This window comes from Leishmania mexicana, chromosome 32 (assembly GCF_000234665.1).
Source record: "Leishmania mexicana MHOM/GT/2001/U1103 complete genome, chromosome 32".
Taxonomy (NCBI): Eukaryota; Euglenozoa; class Kinetoplastea; order Trypanosomatida; family Trypanosomatidae; genus Leishmania; species Leishmania mexicana.
Window position 1 is genome coordinate 1,374,852 of NC_018336.1, and position 25,325 is coordinate 1,400,176.

Here is a 25,325-nt window from a genome sequence, read left to right on the forward strand (position 1 = left end):
TTCAAACCCGTACTGGATGCCATTGCGCGTGAGCGCGACCATCTCGCCGATGTGGAGACGAGGGCAGCAGAGGAGGCGCTGCGTAAACAAGAAGCGGAGTCGGAGGAGCAGGCAAAGTACAGTGCAGGCGGACTAGGTGATTTGGTGTGGGAGGCGTTGAGGGTGAACAAGGGCTGCGCATCGACGGAGGCGGAGCCGGCCGCCAACCTGTCGGCCCTCGATATCAAGAACCCCAGCGCCTCACACCCGATGGACACGACATTTGAGGAGCGCCACAATAAGCAGCGGCGCGAGGCCGACGAGGCGCGTGAGATGCGCCGCCTGGCCGCGCTCAGTCGAGGCTCCGCTCACGATAACGTCTGGTCCCATGTCTGGAATCGCATTTGCGGGATTTTTCATGCCCAGCGGCGCCTGCGTCGTGAGGAGTTGGTGCAGTACTCGTACGCGGGGTCCCCCACCAGTATACCTTCCATGCGTGCACTGCGCCGCATTCTGCTGCCACGCTCCGAGGATGTGGTGCAAATTGTGCGGGAAGAAATGGTGGCCTACAAGCAGGAGAAAGAGCGGCAGTACGCGCACCCGCTCTAGACGGTGCCGGCGAAGACAGAATTACATGGACTCTGAGATGGAGGAGAGGAGAGGCTTGAATGTACCCTTCTCTTCCTCCCACCTCATCAACATCAGCAGTCGTTCTCTCTGCTCTCGAATCGAGTCTCTCTCGTGTGGCTCTTTGTTTCGTTCACAAACCCGGATGCTGTCCGGTGTGTCGACCTTCCAAACACCTCTCGCCCTGCCAGCTCCACTCGCAGATAACGTAATGCGTGTACCGAATAAGCCGAAGATTGCTTGAAGTTGGACGAGAAAACACACACGACGACGTGCTCGAGCGAGACTCTGGAGTGGTAGTCAGGTCACCGTACATTCTGATCACTTTTGTTGCCGTTAGACACCCAGAGTCATCTTCACAATCAAGGGGGAAGAAATGGCGGCGGGCGGGCACCGGGGTGAAGGAGTGTGGGCTGGATGCAACTGCTGTCGTGGCCCACTTCTCTCTCGCCTTTTCTGTGCTGATGAATGCAGCAAGGCCATCACGGCGGCAGCACCTCGAAAGTTATTCCTCTCCTTCCCTATCCCCGTCCCTCTCCCTCCTGTCCTCTCTCTCTCGTGTGCACGCAGGCAGCTATTCGCTTCCGCTCCCTCCCTCTGTTCTCCCTCGCCGGCCTCTCTTTCTGCTTCTCTTTTCTTTTCTCCCGCATTACCCGGAGCGGCGAGATGCGCAGCAGCAGTGGCATCAGCGATGGCGAGGTGCTTATCCGCCTGGATACGTCAGTGCTGGAGAGTCGCCTCAACGCCTTCACCGACCGATGGGAAACGGATCTGAAAGGCATTCGTACTCAGGTCGGGGCGTGTGCAGTTGACATGCGATCCGTAGCCGCCGACGTAAACGCCATTCAGAGTTTTCTGCTGACGTATCACAACCGGAATATGAGAACCGCGCTTGTGGCTTCTCCCACTGAGGCGCCAGATGACGTCGCCTTGTCCGCTACCCAAGGGCTGCTTGACCGCTTTGTCGTCAACGCCGCCGAGAATGGCTCAACAGAGAACCTGCTAGGAATGGTGGCCGTGGCGCGTCGCCTTTTAGACGAGAACGAAGCCCTCCGCGCGTCTCTCAATTCCGCTACGACCGCCCTGTCCACGCACACAACAAGCAACACCGACCTGATGCACGAGGTGGAGCAGTTGCGGCAGCAAACAACACAGCAGTCAGCACTGTTGCAGAGCATTACTTTGTGGCTCCGCATGCTGGGCTTGACACTCGACGACGGCGCAGGTGAGGCTAGCGGCGATGGGACTTCACTGCTCATGAGCGCGTCTGCGGAGTCCACAGCTGAAGGGCACTCGATGGAATCAGTTCTTTCTCGTTCTCCCCTCCTGCTTTTTTTTCGGCAGATTCTGCTACGCGACCTGACGGAGCGCCTCAAATCTGTCGTGGACCAGCAGTCGAAGGACTTCCACGATACCGTGGCTGGCCTCGAGGACCGACTGCAGAGAGGTGGGAAGGGTGCTGCTTACTTAGCCGGTGCGCAGTCGGCCAGCGTCACCGAAGAGCTGCAGGAAAGCGTCCGCCTCTTGAGCAAGCGGCTCAAAGACACGGATAAGCGTGCGGTGAAGCGGGATGAATTTATGTCGCTCATGCGAGCCAAGGCAGACTCCCTGCTGCTGCCGGCAAAGGCCGACAACGCGGCACTGACTGATTTGGAGGCACGCCTGGTGGCACGGTGCGCTGACTTGGAGGAGCGATGCGCCTTTGCCGACGCAGAGCGTTCCGAGTTTCGTGCACTTCTACGCTCTGTCATTGTGAGCCAAGCACGCCCAACAGTTGCCGCGGCACCACCACATCTCCAGGAGGCCTCACGGACGAATGAGCATGTGCAGTCGGAAGCACAAGCACGAGGAACCCTACTTGGCGAAATTCTTCCGGCAGTAAGAAGCAGCTCCTCCTTTGCGGCGCCGGCGCCACTGTCCAGGCATGAGGCGCTCCTTCCTCACTCGTGCGGCGCTTCAGCCTCGCAACAGCTCTACCGAGTCTTGGGCACCTCGCACGGCAGCGGTGTGCACGGCGTCACTCTCGGGTCTGCGACACAGACGGAATATGCGAAGCCACTAGGAAGCGGCGCTGCGCCCCAGCATGAGAGCCTACAGGTGAAAGCAGCTCCCTCACCAAGGGCTGATGAGAGTGTCGTTGCGATTGGCATGACGCCGACGCAGGGCGCCTATGCTGCCTTTGTCTCCGAGCAGCTGACGCGCCGCCAGATCGCCTCGCTTCCGGCGCTTCCGTACGAGAAAAATCCGAGTCGGTAGTGAGGTCACTGTGGTCACAGCCAAGACGGCGATTGGTGTTGCGTGGATATCCCTCCATCTCTCTGTCTCTCTCTCTGATGCCTGAGGCCCAAACAAATCGGCGAATATCTGCTTTTCCGGTTGCTACACCGTCTACGCTGGTGGTAGACTCACCTTTCCGTGCCCTCTCCGTCCGATCTCTCAACGTCTCTCGGATGCTGGCGTATGACAAGCGGTATTGAAGGGTGCTAGGATGATGTATCATAGCCGCCGTTTTTGGTGCGCATGGGCGGCAGCCCTTTTCTTTCCGTCTCCGTTGTCCTCTCACCCATGTGCAGCTGCGCCGTGTTGGCCCATCTTGTGTGTCGTTAAGCACTGCTGTGTGTGTCTGGGTGTCTTTCCTTTCTCTCTGCGTCAGCTTTGGAACTTGAATCGTATGGAAGCTGCGAGCCAAGACTCTATACTTTTCGTGGCGTGCCCTGAAAGCCTCCCCCCTTCCGCACCGCATTGTTCCTCTTTCACCCCTCTCATTCATTCATGCCGCCTCCACGCACAAACCGTGAGATGAGCAATGACGTTTGAGCGGCTACGGCAAAGTAAAGAACGGGGGTGGGGGCGCGGCACACGTGCGTCGCTGTTGGCACCGCATTTGGAGTGCACCTTTCTGCGGTATAGGAATGGCGCGTGATGAGGCATGCGCGCATGACTCGCTTTCTTCTCTGTGCTGGGCATATGTGATCATGTACGTTAACGCACACATACACACACACAAACGCCTCTCGCACCGCTGTCTCCCTCTCCGTCTTTTTTCCTTCACCCGCTTTGGCTGCCTTGTGTGTGTCCCTCCAACTCATCGGAGCGACGGCGCCTTCCCAGCTACCCACGCCACCCTCACCGAGTGCAGTGATCGGGCTGTACGTCTTCTTTTTTCTCTTCCTAATGCGATTCGCTACGCTCCGCATGGCGCCGCTGTCGGCCGTCGCCTTTTTTCTGCTAGTTGTGATTGGTGTTTGCCTCGGTGAGCTGACTGTCGCGAGCTCCACCTTGACAACGGCACTGTCTTCGCACGTCCTTAACGTGACCCTGAGCGGTGCCGGCGCGGGGTCCAATTGGCCAACGACCACTAACGCGCTGAGCGCCATCACATCTACAGTTAACACCACGGTGTGCAGTGGCTTGCCATCCGGGGTCATCCACTGCGACGCGTATCTCATGCGCGTGTCCGAAACCACACTCGGTCTCCAGCTGAGCATCGTCACTTCGACCGCCCTTGCGGGAAACTCCACGTACTACCTACTCTCGCAGTGGGTCAACGGCGGCAGCGCGACTATCTTGACGACACTGACGCGCCTGACGTCGGCCTGCGCAGAGGTCCTCGGCACCTCGCTCTCCAGCCTCGCAGTCACCACCGGTGCCTATACCGTGCCGTGCCGCAACTCGGAGACGTATTCCTACCTTCCCGCGTGTGCTGCAGCAGAGGTCCCTGTGACAACGGCCTACATTCTCGCGCCGTCTTCTGACCTACAGGCTTACTTCTCTGCGTACCTATGCGGCCCCACTGCCTCGGAGACGTGCAGAAACAGCATCGTTGTTCAGTTGCCGTCAGAGTTGTCGCTGTACACTGTCGTGACCATTAAGAGCTTACCGAAAGCGTTGGAGGCTGTCCTGGCATACGTCGCCGATGTCCGCGCCGGCTTTGCGGGCGTGCCTCAGGCAGTGGGCCCGGGAGTGGGCAACACCGCGGCGGCGCTAACCGCTAGCGCGGTTGAGCTGCGGTACCGAGGCATGCATGCGGTACTCTTCTCCACGGACGAGAATAAGCGAATGTACTCCACCACCACCCGTATGACGATTGAGTGTCACTCGAGCTTCGGCTACTGGGCCTTGGTCTTCATCGCAATAGTCCCGCTCTGCGCCATCCTCTTCCGCTACGTGTGGTTCCGAGGACGGCAACGGTCCAAAAAGCAGGAGCGCCGCCGCGTCGTCGCTGATGAGATGCGCATCATGCAAGGGTACACGAACCCGGCCGATGCGCAGGGCGCAGGAAGCGGGCCGCCGCCTGGTTTCGACACGTCCGTCACTGGTATCAGCAACACCGCGCCGCACTGGGTCATGGATGCGAACGGTAACTACTACGACGCCAACGTCGCAGACGCCGACCCCGCCGCGCAGGCCGATGCGGCAACACACCAGGCGTACGTGGCCCCTGACACTGGTGAGACACACCAGTATGTTGTCGATGACGCAAACAGCGCAGGCGCGGCGGCGGCGGCGGCATCACAGTCGTCACAGCAAACTGGGAATATCACGGGCGACAACGCGTTCTACCAGACCTACGTTAACCCCGAGACCGGGGAGACGTACCAATACACAACCGGTGCGGCTGCGGCGGGACAAGAACAGGGGCAGGCAGTCGAAGCGCCTGTTGCAAAGGTGCNNACGGACGAGAATAAGCGAATGTACTCCACCACCACCCGTATGACGATTGAGTGTCACTCGAGCTTCGGCTACTGGGCCTTGGTCTTCATCGCAATAGTCCCGCTCTGCGCCATCCTCTTCCGCTACGTGTGGTTCCGAGGACGGCAACGGTCCAAAAAGCAGGAGCGCCGCCGCGTCGTCGCTGATGAGATGCGCATCATGCAAGGGTACACGAACCCGGCCGATGCGCAGGGCGCAGGAAGCGGGCCGCCGCCTGGTTTCGACACGTCCGTCACTGGTATCAGCAACACCGCGCCGCACTGGGTCATGGATGCGAACGGTAACTACTACGACGCCAACGTCGCAGACGCCGACCCCGCCGCGCAGGCCGATGCGGCAACACACCAGGCGTACGTGGCCCCTGACACTGGTGAGACACACCAGTATGTTGTCGATGACGCAAACAGCGCAGGCGCGGCGGCGGCGGCGGCATCACAGTCGTCACAGCAAACTGGGAATATCACGGGCGACAACGCGTTCTACCAGACCTACGTTAACCCCGAGACCGGGGAGACGTACCAATACACAACCGGTGCGGCTGCGGCGGGACAAGAACAGGGGCAGGCAGCCGAAGCGCCTGTTGCAAAAGGTGCTCAAGACACCGCTGCCGGCGACGGCTACCAAACCTACGTAGACCCGAGCACCGGGGAGACGTACCAATACACGCAGGCGGACGCCAATGCAGCGGCACACGAGTACCAGTACGCCAACTCGAACGCTGCAGCCGTCTACGAGTACGTTGACCCGACAAACGGTGAAACCTACCAGTACACCGCCGAGGCTGGAGAGAACAACGGTACAGCGGCGGAGCAGGGACATGGCGCTGCCGGTACCGGTAACGTCTACGTTGACCCTCAGAGGGGGGAGATGTACCAGTACGAGGCACTGCAGCAGTAAAGTCGTGCCCGTGGCAGCCGTCCCATGTCGGATGCAGCTCTCTCTCTCTCCACTTCCCGTGACGTTGTCGCTGCGTCATCTCTCTCTCATTTCTTGTTTGTTCTCGTTGCCTCTTTTTCCATGCGCCATGTCGCCCCCTCTCCAGCTCAGAGTGTTGCTGTTTTTTTTTTTCCTGCCCCTTCCTTGGCGGCAAAGCGGCGAGCGGACACCCATGCACCCATCCACGAGTACGTATACAGATGGCTGCTTCCCATGTCTCTTCTCTCAGCATTCCCACTTTTGCTCGCAGCCGCTGCCACGCCTCTCGCTCGTCCGCGTCCATATCCCAGTCCCTGCTTGTTTCCGGTCGCCCCACCCTTCGTTGAGTAGAGCTGGAGCGTCGAAGGCACATGCCTTTCTTGCTGTCTGTCCTTCACCCCTGCATCCTAGACACAAACATCCGCACGCACAAAGGTGGCCGCCGGCACTTTTCCTCCAGCCCACTCCACTCGAGCCCGTCCTCCGCACACCCGACTACGGGTGTACAGAGATGCGCACGTGTATCTTTGCACCATGAGTCTCTCCGACCCACTTGCCCTCTCTCGTCTCACTGCTCGAGTCCATTTTCTACTCCTCTGAATGCCTCACCTCTGCTGGACCCCTCCACATGTGCAACCGCCGCCTCCCTCTTTCACTGCACATTGTTTTCCTCTGCGCTGAGCCGCCCAGCTTCTCTCGTAGCTGACCGAGCCGCGTACCTCCGCGTCTTCCCTCACAGACGCCTCACTCGCACACACACGCACGCGCGCATAGAAACCGTGAAGCAACGACAAGGATGGATTCGGAACAGCCCAAGAAGGTCCCAAGGACGGAGACCAAGACGAAGGAGCTGTTGCGTACCACCGTCGCTGACGGTCCCTTCAGCCTCCTAGACACTGCCATGAAGGAGAAAAAGCGGGTCTTCATCCAGTGTCGCAACAGCAAGGCGCTTCTGGCACATGTGATCGCCTTTGACAAGCACTTCAATCTCGTGCTGAAGGGCGTCCAGGAGATCACTGAAAGCCACGGCTCCGAGCAGAAGCAGCGCACCATCGAAAACCTCTTTTTGCGCGGCGAGTCGGTAATTTTTATCGTGAAGCTGCCCTAGGTTAGCTCCGCTGCAACGAGGAGGCGTACAAGACTACAGCGGCAGGCGCAAGGCAAGTGCTCGCCTGCGTCGCACTGCATTCGTTCTCCTAGCCGTGTATCGGTCGTAACCTTTTGTTTCCCTTTTTCAGCATTTTCTACTGGCGCTCTGGACTATGCGCTTCAGCACGGTAACCGCCAGCGACGGAGGGGGGCTCACATTCACTTTGGTGGAGGACGTGGCATGGACGCCCGGCGCTGTGGTGTGTTTGGTTGATGTGACGAAATGCGTTTGCTTGTTGGCGTGTGTTACCTGCCAGTCATTTGGAGGGTGCCGGCGAGAGGCTTTGTGTGGCATTTGCTGAGGCACTTGCGTGCGCATCGATGTGCGTGTGCACTTGTGTTCATGTGTGTAGGTATGTATGTGTGCGTATGTGTGTGTGTATGAGAACCTTGCTAGCCGCACCGTAAACAAACTAACAGCTTACACCACAAGGCAACTGATTGAGGCGGCGGGGCGGCTTGACGTCTGAATCACGGTGCTGACGGGTCTACATGGCATCACACATCAGTAGTATCAATGACGACGAAACCAGAACTTGCGCTGTGCTTCGGTGCCATGCTTTCCCTGTCGCGAGCTGTTCTGCGACACGTCCTTCTATCTACCCTCTATGATGCGCATGTCGGCATTTGCAGTTTGTTGCAGCGGTGTTCCAGGACAGCGGTACAGGTGCGCTGCGTGATCGTCCTGTATGGTTCTGATTGCTGTTTTGTCTCTTTCTCTCTCCCTCTATCTTCCCGCTCCAACTCGCTCTGCCCCCTCCCCCTCCCCTCCTGTCATGTCTCCGTTATTGTATGCGCCAAACTCGATGAGGCATTCAAAGCAATTCACGGTGTTCATCCGCAGGTGCGCGCAAACGCAAAAAAGTGATCCGCCATGACCCACAGTGGCACCCCATGGCCACCGAGTTGCGGGGCAACTGAAAAGGAAAACTATAGCGTTGCGTGGCATGTTGTCGCTCTTTTTGTAATCCTGAACTGCTCCTTGCTGGGCACCGTACTTCCGATGCTCGGCAAGCGTGTTTCTGCTTTTCGCGTTCCCGAGTATGCCTACGCGATTGGAAAATCTGTAGCCACTGGCGTGGTGCTTGGGGTAGCGCTTATTCACATGCTGAAACCGGCTAACGAGTCCTTCACGAGCGAGTGCATGCCGAATGGCCTCAGCAGCCTTTCCGAGCCGCTCGCCTACATCATCTGTATCGCCTCAGTTGCAGCGATGCACTCCCTAGAGGCATGCTTGCGTGTCTTCTTCGAGGACTTCGGAGCCGGTCTCAACCCCCCCATTGCCAGTGAGGAGAGCCAGCACTTGCTCTCTGACTCTCAAGCTGGCGGTCACCACCTCCACCGGTGCGCCCCCGCTTTCTATGGCCGGGAGGGCAGTGGTAGCTTGCAGATCTTGTCCGCTGTCTTGCTAGAGTTTGGCGTTTCGTTGCACAGCCTGTTTGTCGGCCTCACCGTGGGCATGTGTGCCAACGCGGAGCTTTACACGCTGACGTGCGCCTTGTCGTTTCACCAGTTCTTTGAGGGCGTTGCACTCGGCTCTCGGCTCGTGGATGCTGCTCTGACCCTCCGCACTGAGTATGTGTTCGCTGCCGTCTTTGTTCTCTCGGCTCCCTTTGGCGCTGCTGTTGGCATTATGTGCGTGTGCGAGCACATGATCAACACTAAGGGCAGTGTGTACCTTCTAACACAGGGTATCCTGGACTCGGTATGTGCTGGTATTCTGCTCTACATCGGGTTTCAGCTACTGGTGGTCGACTTCTACGCCGATATGCGGTCGAGCGTACAAACCGTACGCTCGTCGCGCGGGTTCCTACTAGCGATGCTGGTAGCCTTCTGGGCAGGCGTAAGTATCATGGCGCTGATTGGGCTGTACGTGTGAACGAGTGTCGGAGAGTGACAGCACGTGGCTGACTGCGTGGAGTGGGCAGGAGCGGGTCCACTTGGCTTGTCGTGCTGCCGGCTACCCGCCTTTTCTCTGTCCTTCCTCTTACTTCCGACTCCTCCCCAGCACGCTTTTCATCGCGAAGCGTCACAAGACAAAGTCGTGACGGACTGACACAATGGCACGTTGCCGAACGGCGTGCGGCACGCCGTTGGCATGAGCAGCATCGCCCACCCCCTCCTTCTCTTTCTGTACCCTATGTAGTTGTTCGTGTGTCTGCTCGGATGCGTCATTTCATGTGGCTGCACTCTTGCTGTGCTCATTCCTAGCATCCCGCCCTCCTTCCTACAAAGCAGCGGTGTTGGCCAGCGTGGCTATATGGCAGTGTTTTCCTCTATCCTGCATGACTGCTTCCTACATGCCATCGCGCTCGGCCTCCAGGATGCTGCACGCTGCATGTTTCTCTCTGCGTGTTGGTGTCTATGTCTCCTACTGCACAGACTTGTGTGCGTAAGCGCTTCCATCTCTCTTTACGCGGACACCGCACTTCTTTGCCGCGCTCAGCAGGCAGTGTGACCAGGGAAGAGACGGCGGCGGCTAACACGGACACAGGCCGACCTCTTTTCATGTGTCCGCAACGATTACTTCTTTTCTACATCGCCTGTTCTCCCGTGCAGACCTGGGTTCACCGGTGACGTCTATAAACGCCCCACCGAGCACAAGGCTGCGCAGAGGGCATGGGGGAGGAGGGGGCTCCAACGGCGTCACATCCCTCGAGCTCTCGCCGCACACCTCCTTGATTGCCAGCCCCCATCTAGCCGCTGGATGTGCATGTCTCTGACATCTCCGCTTCACAGCACGGACGGCAATCCCACTTGACCGACTCCACAAGATTCAATTCAGATTGTGTCGCCCCAAGAGGTCGCGCAAGCGGTTCCGCTGGCAGAGGATACACTGGGTTTGAGTTGTGTCCGAGCTTATTCGGGGACGTGCGTATTTCGACCGTTTCGATGGTCAACACTCACAACGCTGTCGCATACAATTTGTGGGCATCCACGTTTGGCTGAGACACGTCTGGCCATCCCACCAGAGGCGGGATTGTAGGAGCGTGATTACAGTATGAGCGAATGACGGTAGAGGAGCAGTCGGACTACGGCGTTGGCTACGCCAACCTCTGCGTAATGCCGCGCGCGTCGTAGCCCACAGAGTTTTATATCACGCACCGTTTGTCTGTGAAACTGGCCAACGTCAAATAGGGAGTGCGGCGCTCTATCGCATCGGCAGCCCCGGTGAATGAGCTCGCTCTACTGGACTTATCAGACGTCCCCCTGGCGTGTGCGTAGCAGACGCGGACTGAGGGATACTGCCACTGTGCGAGTTGTGGGCCGGCATCGCTCAACTGTTCATCTTCGTGGGGTGCGTGTTTTGACACGCCCCTCTGCAAGCTGCGCTCCCCTCTTCCGCTACGCCCTCCTCAGAACGCCACGGAAGACTGAGGTCACGATGCATGGACTTGTGAGCGCACTGGGGAGTGAGCCCCGTCGACGCTCCTCATATCCCTGATATCTGTTGATTTGTGAGGCTGCCCAGACGGCAGTGCGGTGACGCGCGGCCTGTTCTTATGCCGTGCGAGGACGAGCCCTGTGTGCGCGTTGGTCAAACTCGGCAGCCTTACTCTCATCAAGGGATCCTGGCGGCGAAACTTGTCCGACACAGGCTGCATGAGCTAGCGCAAGTATGTACTCATGCTGCACGACTCGGATGTGTGTGATGTCGAGGTGCAGTGGGATGGTGGTTCGCTCTTCGGCGGCATGGAGAACGTCTTCGTGTACATCAAACTTCTGCGCGGCAGTTCTCCGTAGCTCATGTGCAGCTCATGTGTGCTTGCTTGCGCGCGCTTTGGGGCATTCTCGCACATGTACACTTTTTTTTAGGACGGTCCGAAATCCAGTTGCAGCTGCCGCGTGGTCGTGCTCGTAGGGATTACGGCTCCATTTAACTGTAGACATTGGTGTTGGGCTTCTGTAATACGGTGGCGGTTAGCTTCCGGAGGCGGCTGAAGCGCAACAGCGACCGCGAAAGAACGAAGCAAGCGACAGTCCACTGTAGTAACAGCACTCGTTGCCTGTCTTACGTGTACCCACTACGCGGCAGTGACTAACCACAAGACGACCATAAGCGGAGATTCCTTTTTTTTAGCGTGTCAGTCGCCTCCGTGAGGCTTGACAGTGTACACATCTGTCCACTGAGGGAGCGAGAGACCCACGCAGGCACAGTTGTACGTCCCTCTGTGTCTGCATGTGGTTGCCTGTCTGTGCACAAGGGGGGAGGGGGGTGCCCCTCCACAAACGAAAAAGAGCGGTGTTCCCTTCCTTTGCTTCTAATCCCTCTCTCCCTCTCGATCCTCTACGCGCCTGACGAGCGAAACACCGTGTGCTTCCCGTCCACACACACACAAACTCCTCCGAACATCCGTGCACGTCATAGTTTTTTTTTCCTTTTCTGTCTCTCCCTTTCCTCTCGCCCCACCATATTCGCATCGACTGCGGCAGCAGGCGGGAGAGTCACAAGTGCTGCTGTGTCTGTCAAGGAGACACCACATACCACAAAGAAGAGGTTGAAAGGAAAAAAGAGGACACAATTTGTACACGCACACACAAGTTACGTCCAGCCAGTGTAGAAGCGTCAAGATGTCAGCCGGCACCACCGCCACGGTGGAGTTCACCGCCTCCAGCCAACGCGTGAAGATGGTGGACATGCACCCCAAGGAGCCCATCTTTATTTCATCCCTGTATTCTGGTGGAATCAACCTGTACAACTACCAGACGCAGGCGCTCGTCCGCTCCTTCGACACAGGCACGGGTCTTCCAGTGCGCTGTGTCCGCTTTATTCCCCGCCTGCAGAGCTTTGTGTGCGGCTGTGATGACATGAACCTGCGTGTGTTCAACTACAACACAATGGAGCGAACGAAGATATTCCAAGCCCACGACGACTACATCCGCTGCGTCGCTGTTCACGAGCAGCTGCCACTAGTGCTGACGTGCGCGGATGACATGACGATTAGGCAGTGGGACTGGAGCAAGGGGTGGGCCCTTCAGATGACCTACGAGGGGCACCAGCACTTCTGCATGGCCGTCGCTTTCAACCCGAAGGACTCCTCCACGTTTGCCTCCGCCTCGATGGACTGCACCATCAAGGTGTGGCGCATCAACATTGCGACGCCGAACTACCAACTCGAGGGCCACGAGGATGGCGTGAACTGCGTCGAGTTCTACCCTCGCGGCGACAAGCCGTACCTACTGAGCGGATCCGACGACAGGACGGTGCGGTTGTGGGACTACCAGACCAAAGCGTGTCTACAGGTCTTCTCCTTTCACGAGGACAACGTCGCGAGTGTGCTTTTCCACCCGGACCTCCCGGTGATCTACTCTATCTCCGAGTCGGACAGCATTGCCGCCTTCTCCACCGAGACGTTCCGCCTGCTGTACTCGTGCAACCACTCCGACATGGGGCGCGGGTGGTCGCTGACAACGAAGCGCCACTCGAACATGCTCATTGCCGGCTTTGACAACGGCGTCCGGGCCTACAAGGTCGGCGTGGACAAGCCCGTCTTCTCCATGGACGCCAACGGTCGCGTCCTGGTCGCGACCGGGAACGAGATTACGCGCATGGACATCAAGGCCGTGGGACCGGAGACGCCCGACGGCGAGGTGCTGAACGTTGCGACGAAGGACATGGGCACCGTCGAGACGACGGCCCGCTCTATCTTTCACGCCGGAAATGGCCAGTTCATCTGCGTTCTCGGCGATGACAACTACACCATCATCTCGTCCCTCTCGCTGCGTCCCAAGTCGTACGGGCAGTGTGTTTCATTTGTCTGGGGTCCTGAGAGCGGCGCCTACGCCGTCCTGGAGGGCTCGACGACGCTGAAGATTTACAAGGGTTTCAAGGGGCGCGCCGCACTTTCGCTGCCAGAGGTAGCCAATAAGCTGTTTGGCGGCCCTTTGTTAGCGGTGCGCACGAGCAACAGCATCATGTTCTACGACTGGGGCACGCTCGCACTGATCCGGCAGATCGATGAGACCCCGACTACGCTCGAGTGGAACTCGACGGGTGAGCTCGTGGCGCTCGTCACAAGCAGTAGCGTCTTCCTCCTCAAGTTCAACGGGGATGCTGTGGCGCAGTACCTCGAGCAGAACACCACGACCGGCGATGACGGCCTCGACTTCTCCTTCGACCTTGTGGAGGAGCTGGATGAAAAGGTGCGCGACGTGTCGTGGGTGGGGGACTGCCTTGTCTACATCAATCAGGTGCATCGACTCAACTACTACATTGGCGGCGAGGTAAACAACATCGCGGTGCTGAACCGCAACCAGTACCTCCTCGGCTACCTGCCAAAGGAAAACCGTCTCTTCTGCATAGACAAGGAGAAGAACATCACGAGCTACCTCCTTCAGGTGAACGCCATCGAGTACATGGCCGCCATCGTCCGCGAGGACTTTGATATCGCCAACGTACTTCTCCCCACCATTGATGTGAGCCTGCGCGACAAGTTGTCACGGTTTGTCGAGTCGCGTGGGCTGCTGCAGATGGCACTGGAGATCGCCACGGATGACGAGCGCCGCTTCGACATGGCGGTCCAGCTGAAGCAACTGTCGTTGGCGCACGAGATCGCCAGCGCGGCAAACATTGCGTCGCACTGGAAGCAGGTGGGTGACATTGCACTCGAGCAGGGCTCCTTTGAGATGGCAATCGAGTCCCTGGAGAAGTGCAACGACTGGAGCGGGCTGCTGCTCATCTACACGTCCCTCAACGACATGGAGGCTATCTCGCGCCTTGGCGACCGCTGTCTGCAAAGCGGACAAGCCAACCTGGCCTTCACCTGCTACCACCTCACCCAACGTCATGCTGAGTGCGTGGAGCTGCTGCAAAAAACCTGCAAAACAGGCGACGCCGCTTTCTACGCCCGCACCTACTACCCGAGCCTCATCGAGGACGCCGTGGCCAAGTGGAAGGTGTCGGTCGCCTCGATCCCTCGCGTCAGCGAAGCGCTCGCCAGCCCGGCGGCCTACCCGAACCTGTTTCCGTCCCTGCGCAATGTCGACTTATCACCTGCAAAAGCACCCGAGGTTGACGCCCCTCTGAATGCACAGCCGCCGCCTCCCGGTGCATCCGCGTCGCTCCACGGCTCATCCACCGCACCAACTGTTGCCGACTTGTTTCAGCCGACGGCAGACGCACCTCAGCAGTCTATGCACGCCCCGCCACTCCTCGACAACGTGGGCAGCGCCTCCAGTGGGATGGAGGAGCTGGCGGACGAAGAGGACGCATGGGGAGAAGATTAGGAGAACGTATCGAAAGGATTAGTTGGGGGTGTGAGGGGGGCGCATGACACAACGTTGAACCCTGCGAGCACCTTCGTGTCGCATCGTATCTTTTCCCACACTGTTTCGCAGGTGCACTTCAGAGCACAGGCACCTGCGCGAAGGGGTTTCCCCGCTGCGTGGGTGTGTGTAAGGATCCCACGCCTGTATCGCCGCCTTTCTCCTCCCCCCTCGTCGGTGATGCAAGGCGACTGTGCTGCGATGGTGTCCATGAGAGTGTCAGCGTGTCTGCCAGTCGTCTTCACGGCCGCAGTGATGTTTGCTCATTCTGTTACTGTCTACTCTTCTGTTTTGATTGGGCGAGGGGTGGCCTTTACCTTTCCTCTTCCTTTGGCACGCGTGGGAGAATAATTTCCTCTTACGGCGTGTGTGTACATCCGGGGGTAAAAGGGGAGGAGGGAAGGTGGTGGCTATGAGTGTATGTGAGTGCGTGTTGGTTCAGTGTTCTAGTGTAGAAATGGGCTTTTGTATCGCGGAACACCAAAACGGGCGGCAGCGGCGTGAGCGATGTTTCTCGCGGAGGAATGCGAGGTCGTGCTTCACCGACTTGATGGAAACCTGTGTTGTGGTGCGGGACAACCAAGGCCAAAAGAATGTGTTGACGAACGGGGAACGGGACTGCCTGCGCATGACATTCTTTGCGCGGTGTCCTTGTCGACGACTCCACAGTTCTGGCGCCACCTCTGTCTTCATGTGTTTGTTTGCTGTATGATTCCATGACTGCATACGCGCATTTAACTGCTCCACTTCTTCTCCCGCTGCGTGTCTCCGTCTCTCTCTCTATTGTAATCTGAGGCTGCATGCATTGGCGGTGTTACCACGGTCATCATGCTGTCTGATCCGTCGCGTTGGCGTGGGTGTCATGTTTCTTTCACGGCTGGAGGAAGTAAACCTTGGTGGTGTCTGTGTCTGGGTGCGTGTGTGTGGTTCCTTGTGTGGGTCGACCCTACACTGTAGTCCTCGCCGGCGCCATACACCCCACTTTTCTGTGCGACATCTCTCCCTCCGCTGCCCGTCAAGTTTTGTTTTCTCGCGAGCGGAACTGGTATGGGTCAACCTATCGGTCGGAGATGCTCAAACTCGGTGCCCTTGTGCGCGTGAAACCGCGTGTTGCCCAGCGCTGCCTGCTGCCAGTGTGTCGCGCAGCTCAACGCTACGCGGCCTCAGCGCCTGGAAAGTGGAAGTGCGCATGCGGCCTCCACAACTTCGACTTTCACTCCGAATGCTACAGCTGCCACAAGAAGCGCACTGACCTTCCTGCCACAAAGCCCGTATCGCCGTTGTCGCTTCTGGGCAATATGCGGATGGATGATGACGACTCCACCAATGTGCACACCAGAAGCCTTGCAGAGGATGAGGCTTGCCTTGTCGAAGGTACTTGGATGTGTCCGGCCTGCTACACCTTTAATGGCTCGCAACGCGTGGCGTGCACGCACTGTCTGGAGACGCGACCGCACTTGCCGCCCCGCGGAGCGGCAAGGACGCGATTGGACACTCACAAAAGGGGCTTTGGAAAGGCTACTGCGGACTCTTCCTCTCTTTCCACGGTGTCAAAGACGGCGGCGGCTGTGGCGGCTTTCTCTTCTACGCACTCTGACGAGTCTGTGCCTCCACAGCCCTTCATGAAGGGAGACTGGCACTGCGCATGCGGCGCGCATAACTTCTCGCGCAACACGCACTGTCGTAAGTGCCACGAGCCTCGCACGCCGAACCCGTCGTCAACAACGGAGGAGAGGTTGTTAAAGAATCATCCTGGTGACTGGGCGTGCCCGGCCTGCGAAATGTACAACTTCTCTTGGCGAAAGGTGTGTAAGCGCTGCAACCGAGCACAGCCAGCGGTGGACACAGAGTCCGTCTCCACTCAGACAGACTCCGACGTGACGACGGGGATGGCGGCTGGTTGGGTCTGCCAAGCATGCCACTCCCTCAACCCTGCCGACGATGCCGTGATGTGCGTGATTTGTGGCAGCCCAAAGCGTGCGTGAAGGTGTGCGGTACCTCTGCTCGCACATCGCCATCGCCTCGCCGTGCTGTCGCATCCGCATGCATGTGAAGGCGATGCCGGTCATGAGCTGTGCTTGGTGCTATCATCGCTCATGGGCCACGCGGAGATGGCTTATGCTCCACCACAGTTGTTGTTTGCGCCCCTTTCTGCAGCATCAGCACTTTTCACGCATACGTCGTCACAGACACACCGGCATAAGGCATACAAGTACAGGCGCATCCACAACGGACCTTTGGCACGGCATGCAGCCACGCGCACGCTCAGAGATATGTTGATGCAAAGAGGACACCCACCTCGCGCACACATACACCCTTTCAGCGTGTGCCCTCTTAGGCTCGGGCGTGCAAGCACCTCACATGGTTTCTGCACGCTGTGCCTCTTCAGATGGAAAAAAGAGCGTGATAGCGACCAAGGCAGTGCCGTCGCACTTGAACATCCTGGACTCTCTTCCATCTACCACTGCCCATCTCTCTCACCCTTTGTTCCTTTTTTTAGCGCGCTTCAGCAGCGAGCGTGCCATACCGGCGTGGAACCCAATCGCCTGCCGAGCTGGTCGCTCGCACCGCATCTTGTCGTCTCTCCTCCCCCTTCGCCCTCCCTCCCCAAGTCCGTGTCACGCACACTCTGAGAACCTCAAAAATACACACGCACGCGCGCAGCACGGATGACGGTGCTACGATGACGACCGACTCCAGTAGGGGGAGGCCATTCGTTGTCTTGCCTGTCGCGACGTTTTCCTGTTTCATCGAGAAGGGTGAATCAGGCGTGATTAGCTGCGAGTTGCGCCCCAAACTGGCGCCTGTATTTCACTTGCACGCGTACTCTGCCAAGTGCGGGTTGGTCGGTGGTGAGTTCCCTGCTCCTGTGGGCAGGTTGTGCCACTGCGAGGAGCAATCCAACACGTGGCGAACGGCCTGATGGGAGCGACCATGAGGCGATCTGGGAGGCGGCTGAGTAGGTCGCGTTTGAGACAGGGGCCGTACTCCGATGACCGAGTCGACGCATTGCCGCAAGGCCTGTGTTTCTGGTTTCTCTGGCCCATCGCGTGGGCCAGAGAGACGGTCCGAAATGGGGTGAGTAGGGGAGGGTTGAGCTCATGTTGTGTATAGAAGAGAATGGGCACAAGCTGAAAACGCCAACAAGCATTAGTAGTTATTTTTGTCTTTTCGGCTCGCACCCTCTACCCTGGTACTCTTCGCCTCTCCTCACCTCCCCCACCACCATAACCACAACCACCTCCCCGGCATTCGGGCAGCCACAGATGTGCCCATGCATCACACACGCAAGCACAAACACGCGAGAGAAAAAGAGAGTCATCATAACAGCTTGGTGTACCGAAGTCTTCGGCGTGGCCACGCCCGTCTCTGGCACGCGCTCGTTGGAGTGTCTTGCCTGCAACACCGCTTCTCGCCCTCGGCGACGCAAGACGTGGTTGGTGTCCTAACGACCCCTCTACCAAATTACTCCCTCCTCCTCACCGTCCTCCTCCTCTCTGTGGTGGCAGCCGATGATGACTTGCATACCCCGCACAGGTTAAAGCAAAGCTCAGTACCTAATTGCGCCCCCGCGAAGATGTTTCCTTTCAGCTACACCATCGCGGGCACGCAGAGATCCGCGCTCGAGGAGGCCTACAACCGAAAGAAGGAGTACCTCAACGCGCGTGTCACCTCTCTCTACGCATCGACCAATCCGGCGTCGCTCTGGAACGCGATTGTGAAGTACCGCCTCGTGATTGAGAACGAAGGTGGCGCAGCTGCGGACACGTACGATGACCTGTTGTTGACGTACGAGGGTTACCGCAACATGGTTTATGACGTGCTCTTCCACATCACACCCGACGAGGACGCAGCCGCGGACGCGCAGGTGCGGGAGTGGCGTCGTAGCGTCTACTTCCACCATCCTTTTCTTTCGCCGGCCACGTTTCTGGCCTTTGCTCGCTCGTCGCACGGCGCCGTGCCAGCGGCTCCCTTGTACGCCTTCGCCGCTAAGCGGTTGCTGCTGTTTCGCATCCGAGTCGAGCTTGAGCTGGATGCCTCAGCACCGCCGCCAATCTTTGTGGATCGCGCGCAGCGTGCCATCGGCGGTCGTCTCCCGTGCCCGCCAAGTGTGTCGTCGCCGCTATCGAATGGGCTAACGCAGGAGGACATTGAAGTGTTCATCTCCGACCTGGTCCCCAACCTGCGTCTCGTGCGGGACATGCCGCCTTGGATGCTGCCCTACTACCTGTGCCACGCCTCCCGCAAGTTCATGTTCATGTGCGACACACGTGGCGTAGGGGCGATTCCCATTGACGCTTTCATGAAGAGTGATGTGTTCTCTGAGCTGCTGCGCATGTTCGAGAGCGACGCGCAGGACGCCATCATCGCATACCCGACAGGCTGCGTCGTGGAAGTGCCGGCTAAGTTTGCCTCGCCTGCCGCGGACGCCGACGATACCGTCGCGGCTCTTGTGCTGTCCTACGAGGGTGACGGCAACGCGCTGTCAGACGTCTATCAGATGCAGCTGCTGGATGGCGAGGTGAAGATTCAGGTAGCGCGGGAGCAGATCTACTGGAGCACCGCCTCAATGGACTACGTGCCGGCGGAGCTGCTCAGCATGGACAATTGGTTCTCCTTAGCACTGATGAGCCGCATCTACGAACACTTTACCGCCCTTGACGCCGACGGTGATGGCGTCCTGACTCGCGAGGAATTGTCGCACTACAGCAACGACAGCTTCACGCAGCTCTCAATTCAGCGCGTATTTGAGTGCCACGTGAATCACAGCGGCAGCCGCCATATCATGGACTACAAGACGTACTTGAACTTTGTGATTGCCACAGAGCACGCCGCGACCCGGCCGGCGATGCGGTACATTTGGGCGCTGTTAGACCTTGACGGCACTAAAACGCACATCAAGATCGCGACGCTGCACTGCTTCTGCAAGGAGATCGCGAACGAGCTGCTCGCCAACGGTCTTATGGTGGACATCTCGGCGCAGTCGATACTGTCCGAAATTGTAGACATGATCAATCCCGCCTGGCATGAATGGGTGACGTTTGAGGACATCGAGAGGTCCGGCCAGCAGGCCACCGTTCTCCCTGTTCTTCTGAGTTACCGCAACTTTTACGCCTACGATTGCCGCGAGCAGACGGCGGCGTCCGCGAACGACGAATACGCGGACATTCCCGAAAAGTAACATAGAGAGGCGATGCCCCGATAGAGGCCGAGTCAGCGTGTACGCCAGCAGGGAGGGTAGGTTGCCCGTCCCCTCGCTGCACGAGGGCACATTCCTTTTTTCTGTTGTCGCCGCTTGTATCGGAATTTGGTGCAGAGAACGCATGCGTCGTTCTTCTTTTTCCCCCTGTTTTACTCTCGTATGAGCGCCACTGTAGAGTGCGCGTGTCTTGGTGCCCACACTCACACTCTTTTGCTTTGATGTTCACCGTGGATAGATCTGGTTGCGCTCCTCGTAGCGCCTTTCATACCAGGCGCACACACCCACACACGTAACGCTCCCTCTCATCCTTCCGCCCCAGTTTCAACGGCACAGTTGAAAACGACGCTCTTGCTGCGCCTTGCTCAAGAAGGCAGAGTCACCTCTGCTGGCAACGAGACAGGGGATCTTTGTACATGTTTCGGTGCCATGATGACGCACTTCCTGAGTGCTCTTGCCTCCACCACTTTCCCCTCTCTATCTTTCCTCCACTCGTCCTCACGAATGCACCCCGGGCGCGTTTGCCTTTTCCTTTCGCTTTACTCTCCCCCCCCCTCCCCAAACCGCCCCACCGCCATTTTCTTGCTATCGCTCGGCACATCGACAACGACACTTTCACAGATAGGGGCGAAGCAATGGTGAACTATCCGAAGAAGAAGGTGATGCACTGCAGCGACGCGCGCTGCAACGCGCACAAGTCGTTCAAGGTGGTGCAGTACAAGGCCGGTAAGGCCCGCCTTTTTGCTCGCGGTAAGCGTCGTTACGACCGCAAGCAGTCTGGTTATGGTGGCCAGACCAAGCCCGTCTTCCACAAGAAGGCCAAGACGACCAAGAAGATTGTGCTGAAGCTGCAGTGCTCTGGTTGCAAGTCTATCCGCCAGGTTGTCCTCAAGCGCACGAAGCACTTTGAGCTGAACGACAAGAAGAAGACGGGCAACAAGGACCCCACCTGGTAAGTCACTCGCGCTCCCCCGTGCTCACCCCACGCACAGCGAAGCCCACCCCACCCCCACGCACCATGTCTTCGTTTTTTCTTTTGGTTTCTGGTTGCAACATACCTTTTGATTTTTACTTCACGTGATCAACGCAGAAAAGAAACCGCGCAGCTGCGGAACGTTTCAGAGGTGAACCTTCGCCGCCTTTCTCGTCCTCCGTCATCTCTCAGAGCGCCCTGTATGGGGTCTAGAGGGCTGCAACTCTCGGGCTGTGTGTGTGTGTTGGGGGGAGGGTTGGCGTGCCCACGCCGCCGCTCCTCGCCCCTATCGCTACAGAGTCCCATATGCAATAACCGCGACGCAGCGGGCATCTCAGCACTTATGCCTGCGAGCGTTCGTGTGCACCCGAATACGATAGTCGCCCGCTGTACTCAAGCTCCCCCACTCCTTAACGCATCTCCCCTCTCCCCCCACTACAATGCCTGCATCTTCTCGTTTCCCCTCCCCCCCCCGCTAGTCTTCCTCCCTCTCACCCTCTGTTGCCTTTCTCACATACCAGCACCCCCTACCGAACCATTTCGTCAACCTTCCCGTATCTCCGACACGCAATATGTTCCGCTTCACGCTCCGCGCCCTCGCCCGCAAGGCTCCCGCCAAAGCTGGCAGCAGGATCTCAGCTGCTGCGGGTGCCACAGCTGCCTTCCACACGGCGTCGGCTGCCCCTCAGACTGCGGTGAGCATTCCGCCGATTCCTGGCGTGCGCAGCGTCCGTGCGTTCCGCACACAGAAGATGGAAGCGTTGCAGCCGCCGCCCGTCGCCGCTGCAGGTAAGAAGGCCCCCGCCGCCAAAGGTTCTAAGCACCCCAAGGCAGCCTTGAATTCTCGCCCGTCGAAGAAGGTCAAGTTGCCGAAGAAGGCCGCCGTGCCAGTGAAGGCGCAGCAGGCGAAGCAGGTGAAGCACTCAAAGCAGGTCAAGGCGCCGAAGAGCGCCGCCAAGGAGATCTCCAAGAAGGCCAAGTCCGCCAAAGCGGGCAAGTAAGTGCGCCCTTCGTCAAGTTCAGGTGATGAGGCAGACAGCTTTGATGAGGGGGAAGTACCACGGAGGTGCCACAACGCCGACAGCAATCCGGTCTGTTGAGGCAGCATCGGCATCACTCACACCTGTGTCGCGCGCTCTTTTGCTCATGCCTCTCAACTTTCCTCCCATGCACCCCTCCCTTCTCCAAAGCCGTCGTCGGAGTTTTCCCATCACCCATCCCTCTCATAGATTATCCGCCGTATTTTCTTTCCGTCTTACACCATTCAACATGAGTTTGCTTGCGAACTCATTGTGAGCTGCGTTAGTGCTTCGATGGTCACTGCCCCCCCCTCCCTCCCTCCCTCCCTCTGAGAGTACGCGCACGCGTGTGTGTATGTGCGTCGCTGTGCACAAGGGCGGTTTCTTTTTGCTTTTTGCGAGGGGAGGGGGTTGTTCTTTGTTCTCGGTTGTTGTTTTGGTGTAGCGTCTGTGTCCCTAACTGATTGATGTGTCTTTTTCTGAATCTTGTGGGGTGTGTGGATGTGGGCGGGTCTTTACCCTCGGCTCTCTTCCGCCCTAGCCCCGCTTTTCCCTTTAGTCTTGTGATGCGTGGCACATATTTCACTCGACCCTCGTCACTTCCTCCTCTCCCTGCCGCGCTCTCACCTTCGCCTGCTTCAGCTTCTCCGTGCGTGCGCACCTGTGTTCATGCCTTCCTGTTAAGACTGTAGACATGGGAGTAGATGCGGGTCCGCGAGCGGTGAGCTTGCGACGTGATTGAAATGAGCCCCCATGCCACTCGTTTTCCTCGCGCCCTCTCTCGCTCGTCCTTTTTCGCGCTCCCTCGCTGCGACTCCGCGTGCGCCAGTGACAGAGAGCAGAGCGCACAGAGAAAAGGGGGATGCGTTCCAGGGGAGGAAAAGGCATAGAAATGATAATGCAAGTGCAACGATGGCGCATGACTATCAAGAACGAAACATATCCAGCTTATATACGGCTGCGCACGTTTCCGAAGACGACGCGTCGAAGGCGTCGTGCACATCACTTGAATCACGGCGCTTCCCACGATGGGAGGTGCCTTCCTTCCCCCCTCCCCGTCTTGTCTCCCTCCCCTCTACCTCCAACGAGGATGGCTGCAAGATGGTATGTTTGTGCGTGCGTCGACACGTATGCTGGTGCCTCTCCCACCAACCATTCATCAACAGTCATGCGATCTTGTTTTTTTTCAGAGGAAGCTGTGGTGTTACCAAGGTTGCTTCGTGGATCTAAATCTCTGCGCCTCTCCTTTTCCCCTCCCCTCGGCCATCATCACCATTATCCTCTTACGCACAGTGGCACAGACGTGGTGATTCGGTGTCTGTCTACCTGGCTGTTGTGATTACGGGCAGCCTACGAGGTGACAGTCCTACAGAGAGACCCATCAGCAGAGAACGATAGAGACACAGTCTGCAAGTGAACGACGTTATTTGGCGGTGCTGTCACTTCTGCCTCGCGCTTATCCCCACCACCGACTTGTCTCCTTACCTCTTCTCCGGCTCGCTTCTCCTTTATTTCCCTCACTTCTCGCTACCCGCATTTTGAACAAGATGTGGAGAACGCTTCTTCTGTTTGGTGGGCGTGTACGGCGACCACCCGTCCTCCGCCCTGGCGCTAAGATGGGCACGCAAGGCGCAAAAGCTGCGGAGCGAGCGCTCCGCCACAAGACGGAGGTGGCAGCTGAGAAGCAGTTCATGAAGCTCATCTCCACTGCCCGAATTCGACGACAGCGTCAAATTGCCGACGCCATAAAGCGAGCCTTAGCAGCCAAGTCTGACAAAGCGGCGATGAAGAACGACGCGCAATATGCTCAAAATCGCAAGATAGCGAAGGCAGAACTTGCAGCAGTACACAAGGAAGTGGAGCAGAGAGCGGTGGAGGCGAGGAAAGCGCAGGCGGCCTCCTCCTCGGTAGAGAAGGCGGCGCAGAGCGTCAAGGCACGGCTTGTGCGGCAGCCCTCCAGAAAACTCGACAAGAAGAAGCAAGCGGAAAATGAGAAACGCTTCTTAACCACGCTGCGACAGCGGTTGGAGCGACGCAAGGCTCGGATCGCGGCACTTGTCGCAAAGACCGCGAAGATGGAAGAAGCCAAGGCGAAGGCAAAAGGGAAAGCTGAGGCGAAGGCGAAATCGCTCGCCCAAGCCGAGGCGACCTCCAAGGCGGAACAGCGGTTCGAGGAAACTATCCAGCGGCGTCAGGAGCAACGGGCTGCGCGCGTCAAGGCGCTCGTGGAGAAGCGCACAAAGGCAGCGGCAGCGGAGACAGAAGCCGTCAGTGCGAACCAGGAAACTGAATTTACCGCGGAGCTTCACCAACTCATGGAGGAGCGAGACGCACGTGTTCAGGCTATCATCGCGGAGCATATGAACGCAGCAGAGGTCGCTGACAGCGAAGAGAACGCGGAAACACCGGCGCCGGCGCCGATGGCAGCGGTCTCGACTAGTCGCAGGTCCCAGCGCAAAGTGAACGCCAGCGCCGAGGAACTGCTGGAGAAGTCTGATGATGCCTCCGCGCCGGCAACGGTGCCGCAAGAGGCGGCGCCGAAGGAGGTGAAGGCTGTAGAAGCACCTGCGAAGGACCCTACCACGCCACGGCGGCGGGGCCGACCTGCATTACCACGGCCGCAGGTCACAAGGGATGTGCCGAGTGCAGCACGAGTGCAAGCCCTTGACGAACCAGCGGCAACAACGTCGACAGTGCAGGAGGCATACGCGGCAGAAGAACTCCTACCCTCACCATCGCAGCCGCGCCGACTGGCAGCCGCCGACCTGGAAGAGCTGGCAAGCGCGCATGAAGATTTTGTGGCGCACTTAGAGAAGGCGAAGGAGCGCACCGCGGCACCACCATCGACTCGCGTCTCACCAGTGCCGAGCGTCCTTGCCTCGCCATCAGCGGCCCAGAGAGCCTGGATGATGGCCGAGAATCCAACAGGCCTATTCCGCTTGTAGAAAGAGACGTGTGAGCCTGCCTGCGTAGCCGTTTCAGGTGGCTGACACATCCCTATGGCGCAGACGGACGCGAACGCTGTGAGCGTGCGCCATGCGAGTCTGCGATAGAGTGACGGAAGCCTGTTTTTTTCGTTTTGTGTGCTGCTTGGCGCGATGATAAGGGAGCCGACGAGGCACCTACGTTTCCCCTCCGAACGCGCACTGACTGTGTTCATCGTGTGCGTCACAAGTCAGCGTCGCCTCCACCACCACAGGGCAAGAACCTTTCATCGATTCCCTCCTCCCTTTCCCTCCCTCCCATCTGCTCCTCCAGCAGGGGTCACGGATAGGTGACGTGCTTCATACAGTGCGATAGATGCTGTGACGAATATGTGTCCTTTTTGTGTGTGATCTTGGTGCTGCATTGCTGACGACACGTATTCCTTTGCTGTTTTTGGTGTAACGGTCTGGCAACGAGGGATGGCGCAAGTGTGTGTGTGTGTGAGCGGGGGGGGAGTAGTCGCGATGATCAGAGGGGTGGTATTGCGTGCCACTGCCTT

At 58.3% G+C, this 25,325-nt stretch overlaps 10 protein-coding genes across 10 annotated transcripts in view; all 10 read left to right on the forward strand.

The window, feature by feature from the left end:
- Positions 1 to 588, forward strand: part of LMXM_32_3160 (conserved hypothetical protein) — a gene marked incomplete at both ends in the record, with an annotated part of 1,470 nt that extends 882 nt beyond the window's left edge. The window contains one exon of the mRNA XM_003878523.1: positions 1 to 588. This exon is cut by the window's left edge and continues 882 nt beyond it. Within this exon, the coding sequence (XP_003878572.1) occupies positions 1 to 588 (588 nt within the window).
- A 684-nt stretch (positions 589 to 1,272) lies between these two features.
- Positions 1,273 to 2,862, forward strand: LMXM_32_3170 (conserved hypothetical protein; the record flags this gene model as incomplete). Its single annotated transcript, XM_003878524.1, has 1 exon — positions 1,273 to 2,862. The coding sequence occupies one exon, from the start codon at positions 1,273 to 1,275 to the stop codon at positions 2,860 to 2,862; it is 1,590 nt and encodes a 529-aa protein (XP_003878573.1).
- A 939-nt stretch (positions 2,863 to 3,801) lies between these two features.
- Positions 3,802 to 6,216, forward strand: LMXM_32_3180 (conserved hypothetical protein; the record flags this gene model as incomplete). Its single annotated transcript, XM_003878525.1, has 1 exon — positions 3,802 to 6,216. One exon carries the CDS (start codon positions 3,802 to 3,804, stop codon positions 6,214 to 6,216), a length of 2,415 nt encoding a protein of 804 aa, XP_003878574.1.
- Positions 6,217 to 7,030: 814 nt separating this feature from the next.
- LMXM_32_3190 (small nuclear ribonucleoprotein SmD2) lies at positions 7,031 to 7,342 on the forward strand (the record flags this gene model as incomplete). Its single annotated transcript, XM_003878526.1, has 1 exon — positions 7,031 to 7,342. One exon carries the CDS (start codon positions 7,031 to 7,033, stop codon positions 7,340 to 7,342), a length of 312 nt encoding a protein of 103 aa, XP_003878575.1.
- Positions 7,343 to 8,257: 915 nt separating this feature from the next.
- On the forward strand, positions 8,258 to 9,262 carry LMXM_32_3200 (putative cation transporter; the record flags this gene model as incomplete). Its single annotated transcript, XM_003878527.1, has 1 exon — positions 8,258 to 9,262. The coding sequence occupies one exon, from the start codon at positions 8,258 to 8,260 to the stop codon at positions 9,260 to 9,262; it is 1,005 nt and encodes a 334-aa protein (XP_003878576.1).
- A 2,693-nt stretch (positions 9,263 to 11,955) lies between these two features.
- LMXM_32_3210 (putative beta prime cop protein) lies at positions 11,956 to 14,610 on the forward strand (the record flags this gene model as incomplete). Its single annotated transcript, XM_003878528.1, has 1 exon — positions 11,956 to 14,610. One exon carries the CDS (start codon positions 11,956 to 11,958, stop codon positions 14,608 to 14,610), a length of 2,655 nt encoding a protein of 884 aa, XP_003878577.1.
- Positions 14,611 to 18,226: 3,616 nt separating this feature from the next.
- Positions 18,227 to 19,831, forward strand: LMXM_32_3220 (conserved hypothetical protein; the record flags this gene model as incomplete). Its single annotated transcript, XM_003878529.1, has 1 exon — positions 18,227 to 19,831. One exon carries the CDS (start codon positions 18,227 to 18,229, stop codon positions 19,829 to 19,831), a length of 1,605 nt encoding a protein of 534 aa, XP_003878578.1.
- A 653-nt stretch (positions 19,832 to 20,484) lies between these two features.
- On the forward strand, positions 20,485 to 20,805 carry LMXM_32_3230 (putative 60S ribosomal protein L44; the record flags this gene model as incomplete). Its single annotated transcript, XM_003878530.1, has 1 exon — positions 20,485 to 20,805. One exon carries the CDS (start codon positions 20,485 to 20,487, stop codon positions 20,803 to 20,805), a length of 321 nt encoding a protein of 106 aa, XP_003878579.1.
- Positions 20,806 to 21,394: 589 nt separating this feature from the next.
- LMXM_32_3240 (h1 histone-like protein) lies at positions 21,395 to 21,823 on the forward strand (the record flags this gene model as incomplete). Its single annotated transcript, XM_003878531.1, has 1 exon — positions 21,395 to 21,823. One exon carries the CDS (start codon positions 21,395 to 21,397, stop codon positions 21,821 to 21,823), a length of 429 nt encoding a protein of 142 aa, XP_003878580.1.
- A 1,802-nt stretch (positions 21,824 to 23,625) lies between these two features.
- Positions 23,626 to 24,786, forward strand: LMXM_32_3250 (conserved hypothetical protein; the record flags this gene model as incomplete). Its single annotated transcript, XM_003878532.1, has 1 exon — positions 23,626 to 24,786. The coding sequence occupies one exon, from the start codon at positions 23,626 to 23,628 to the stop codon at positions 24,784 to 24,786; it is 1,161 nt and encodes a 386-aa protein (XP_003878581.1).
- Between the last annotated feature and the right edge of the window lie 539 nt (positions 24,787 to 25,325).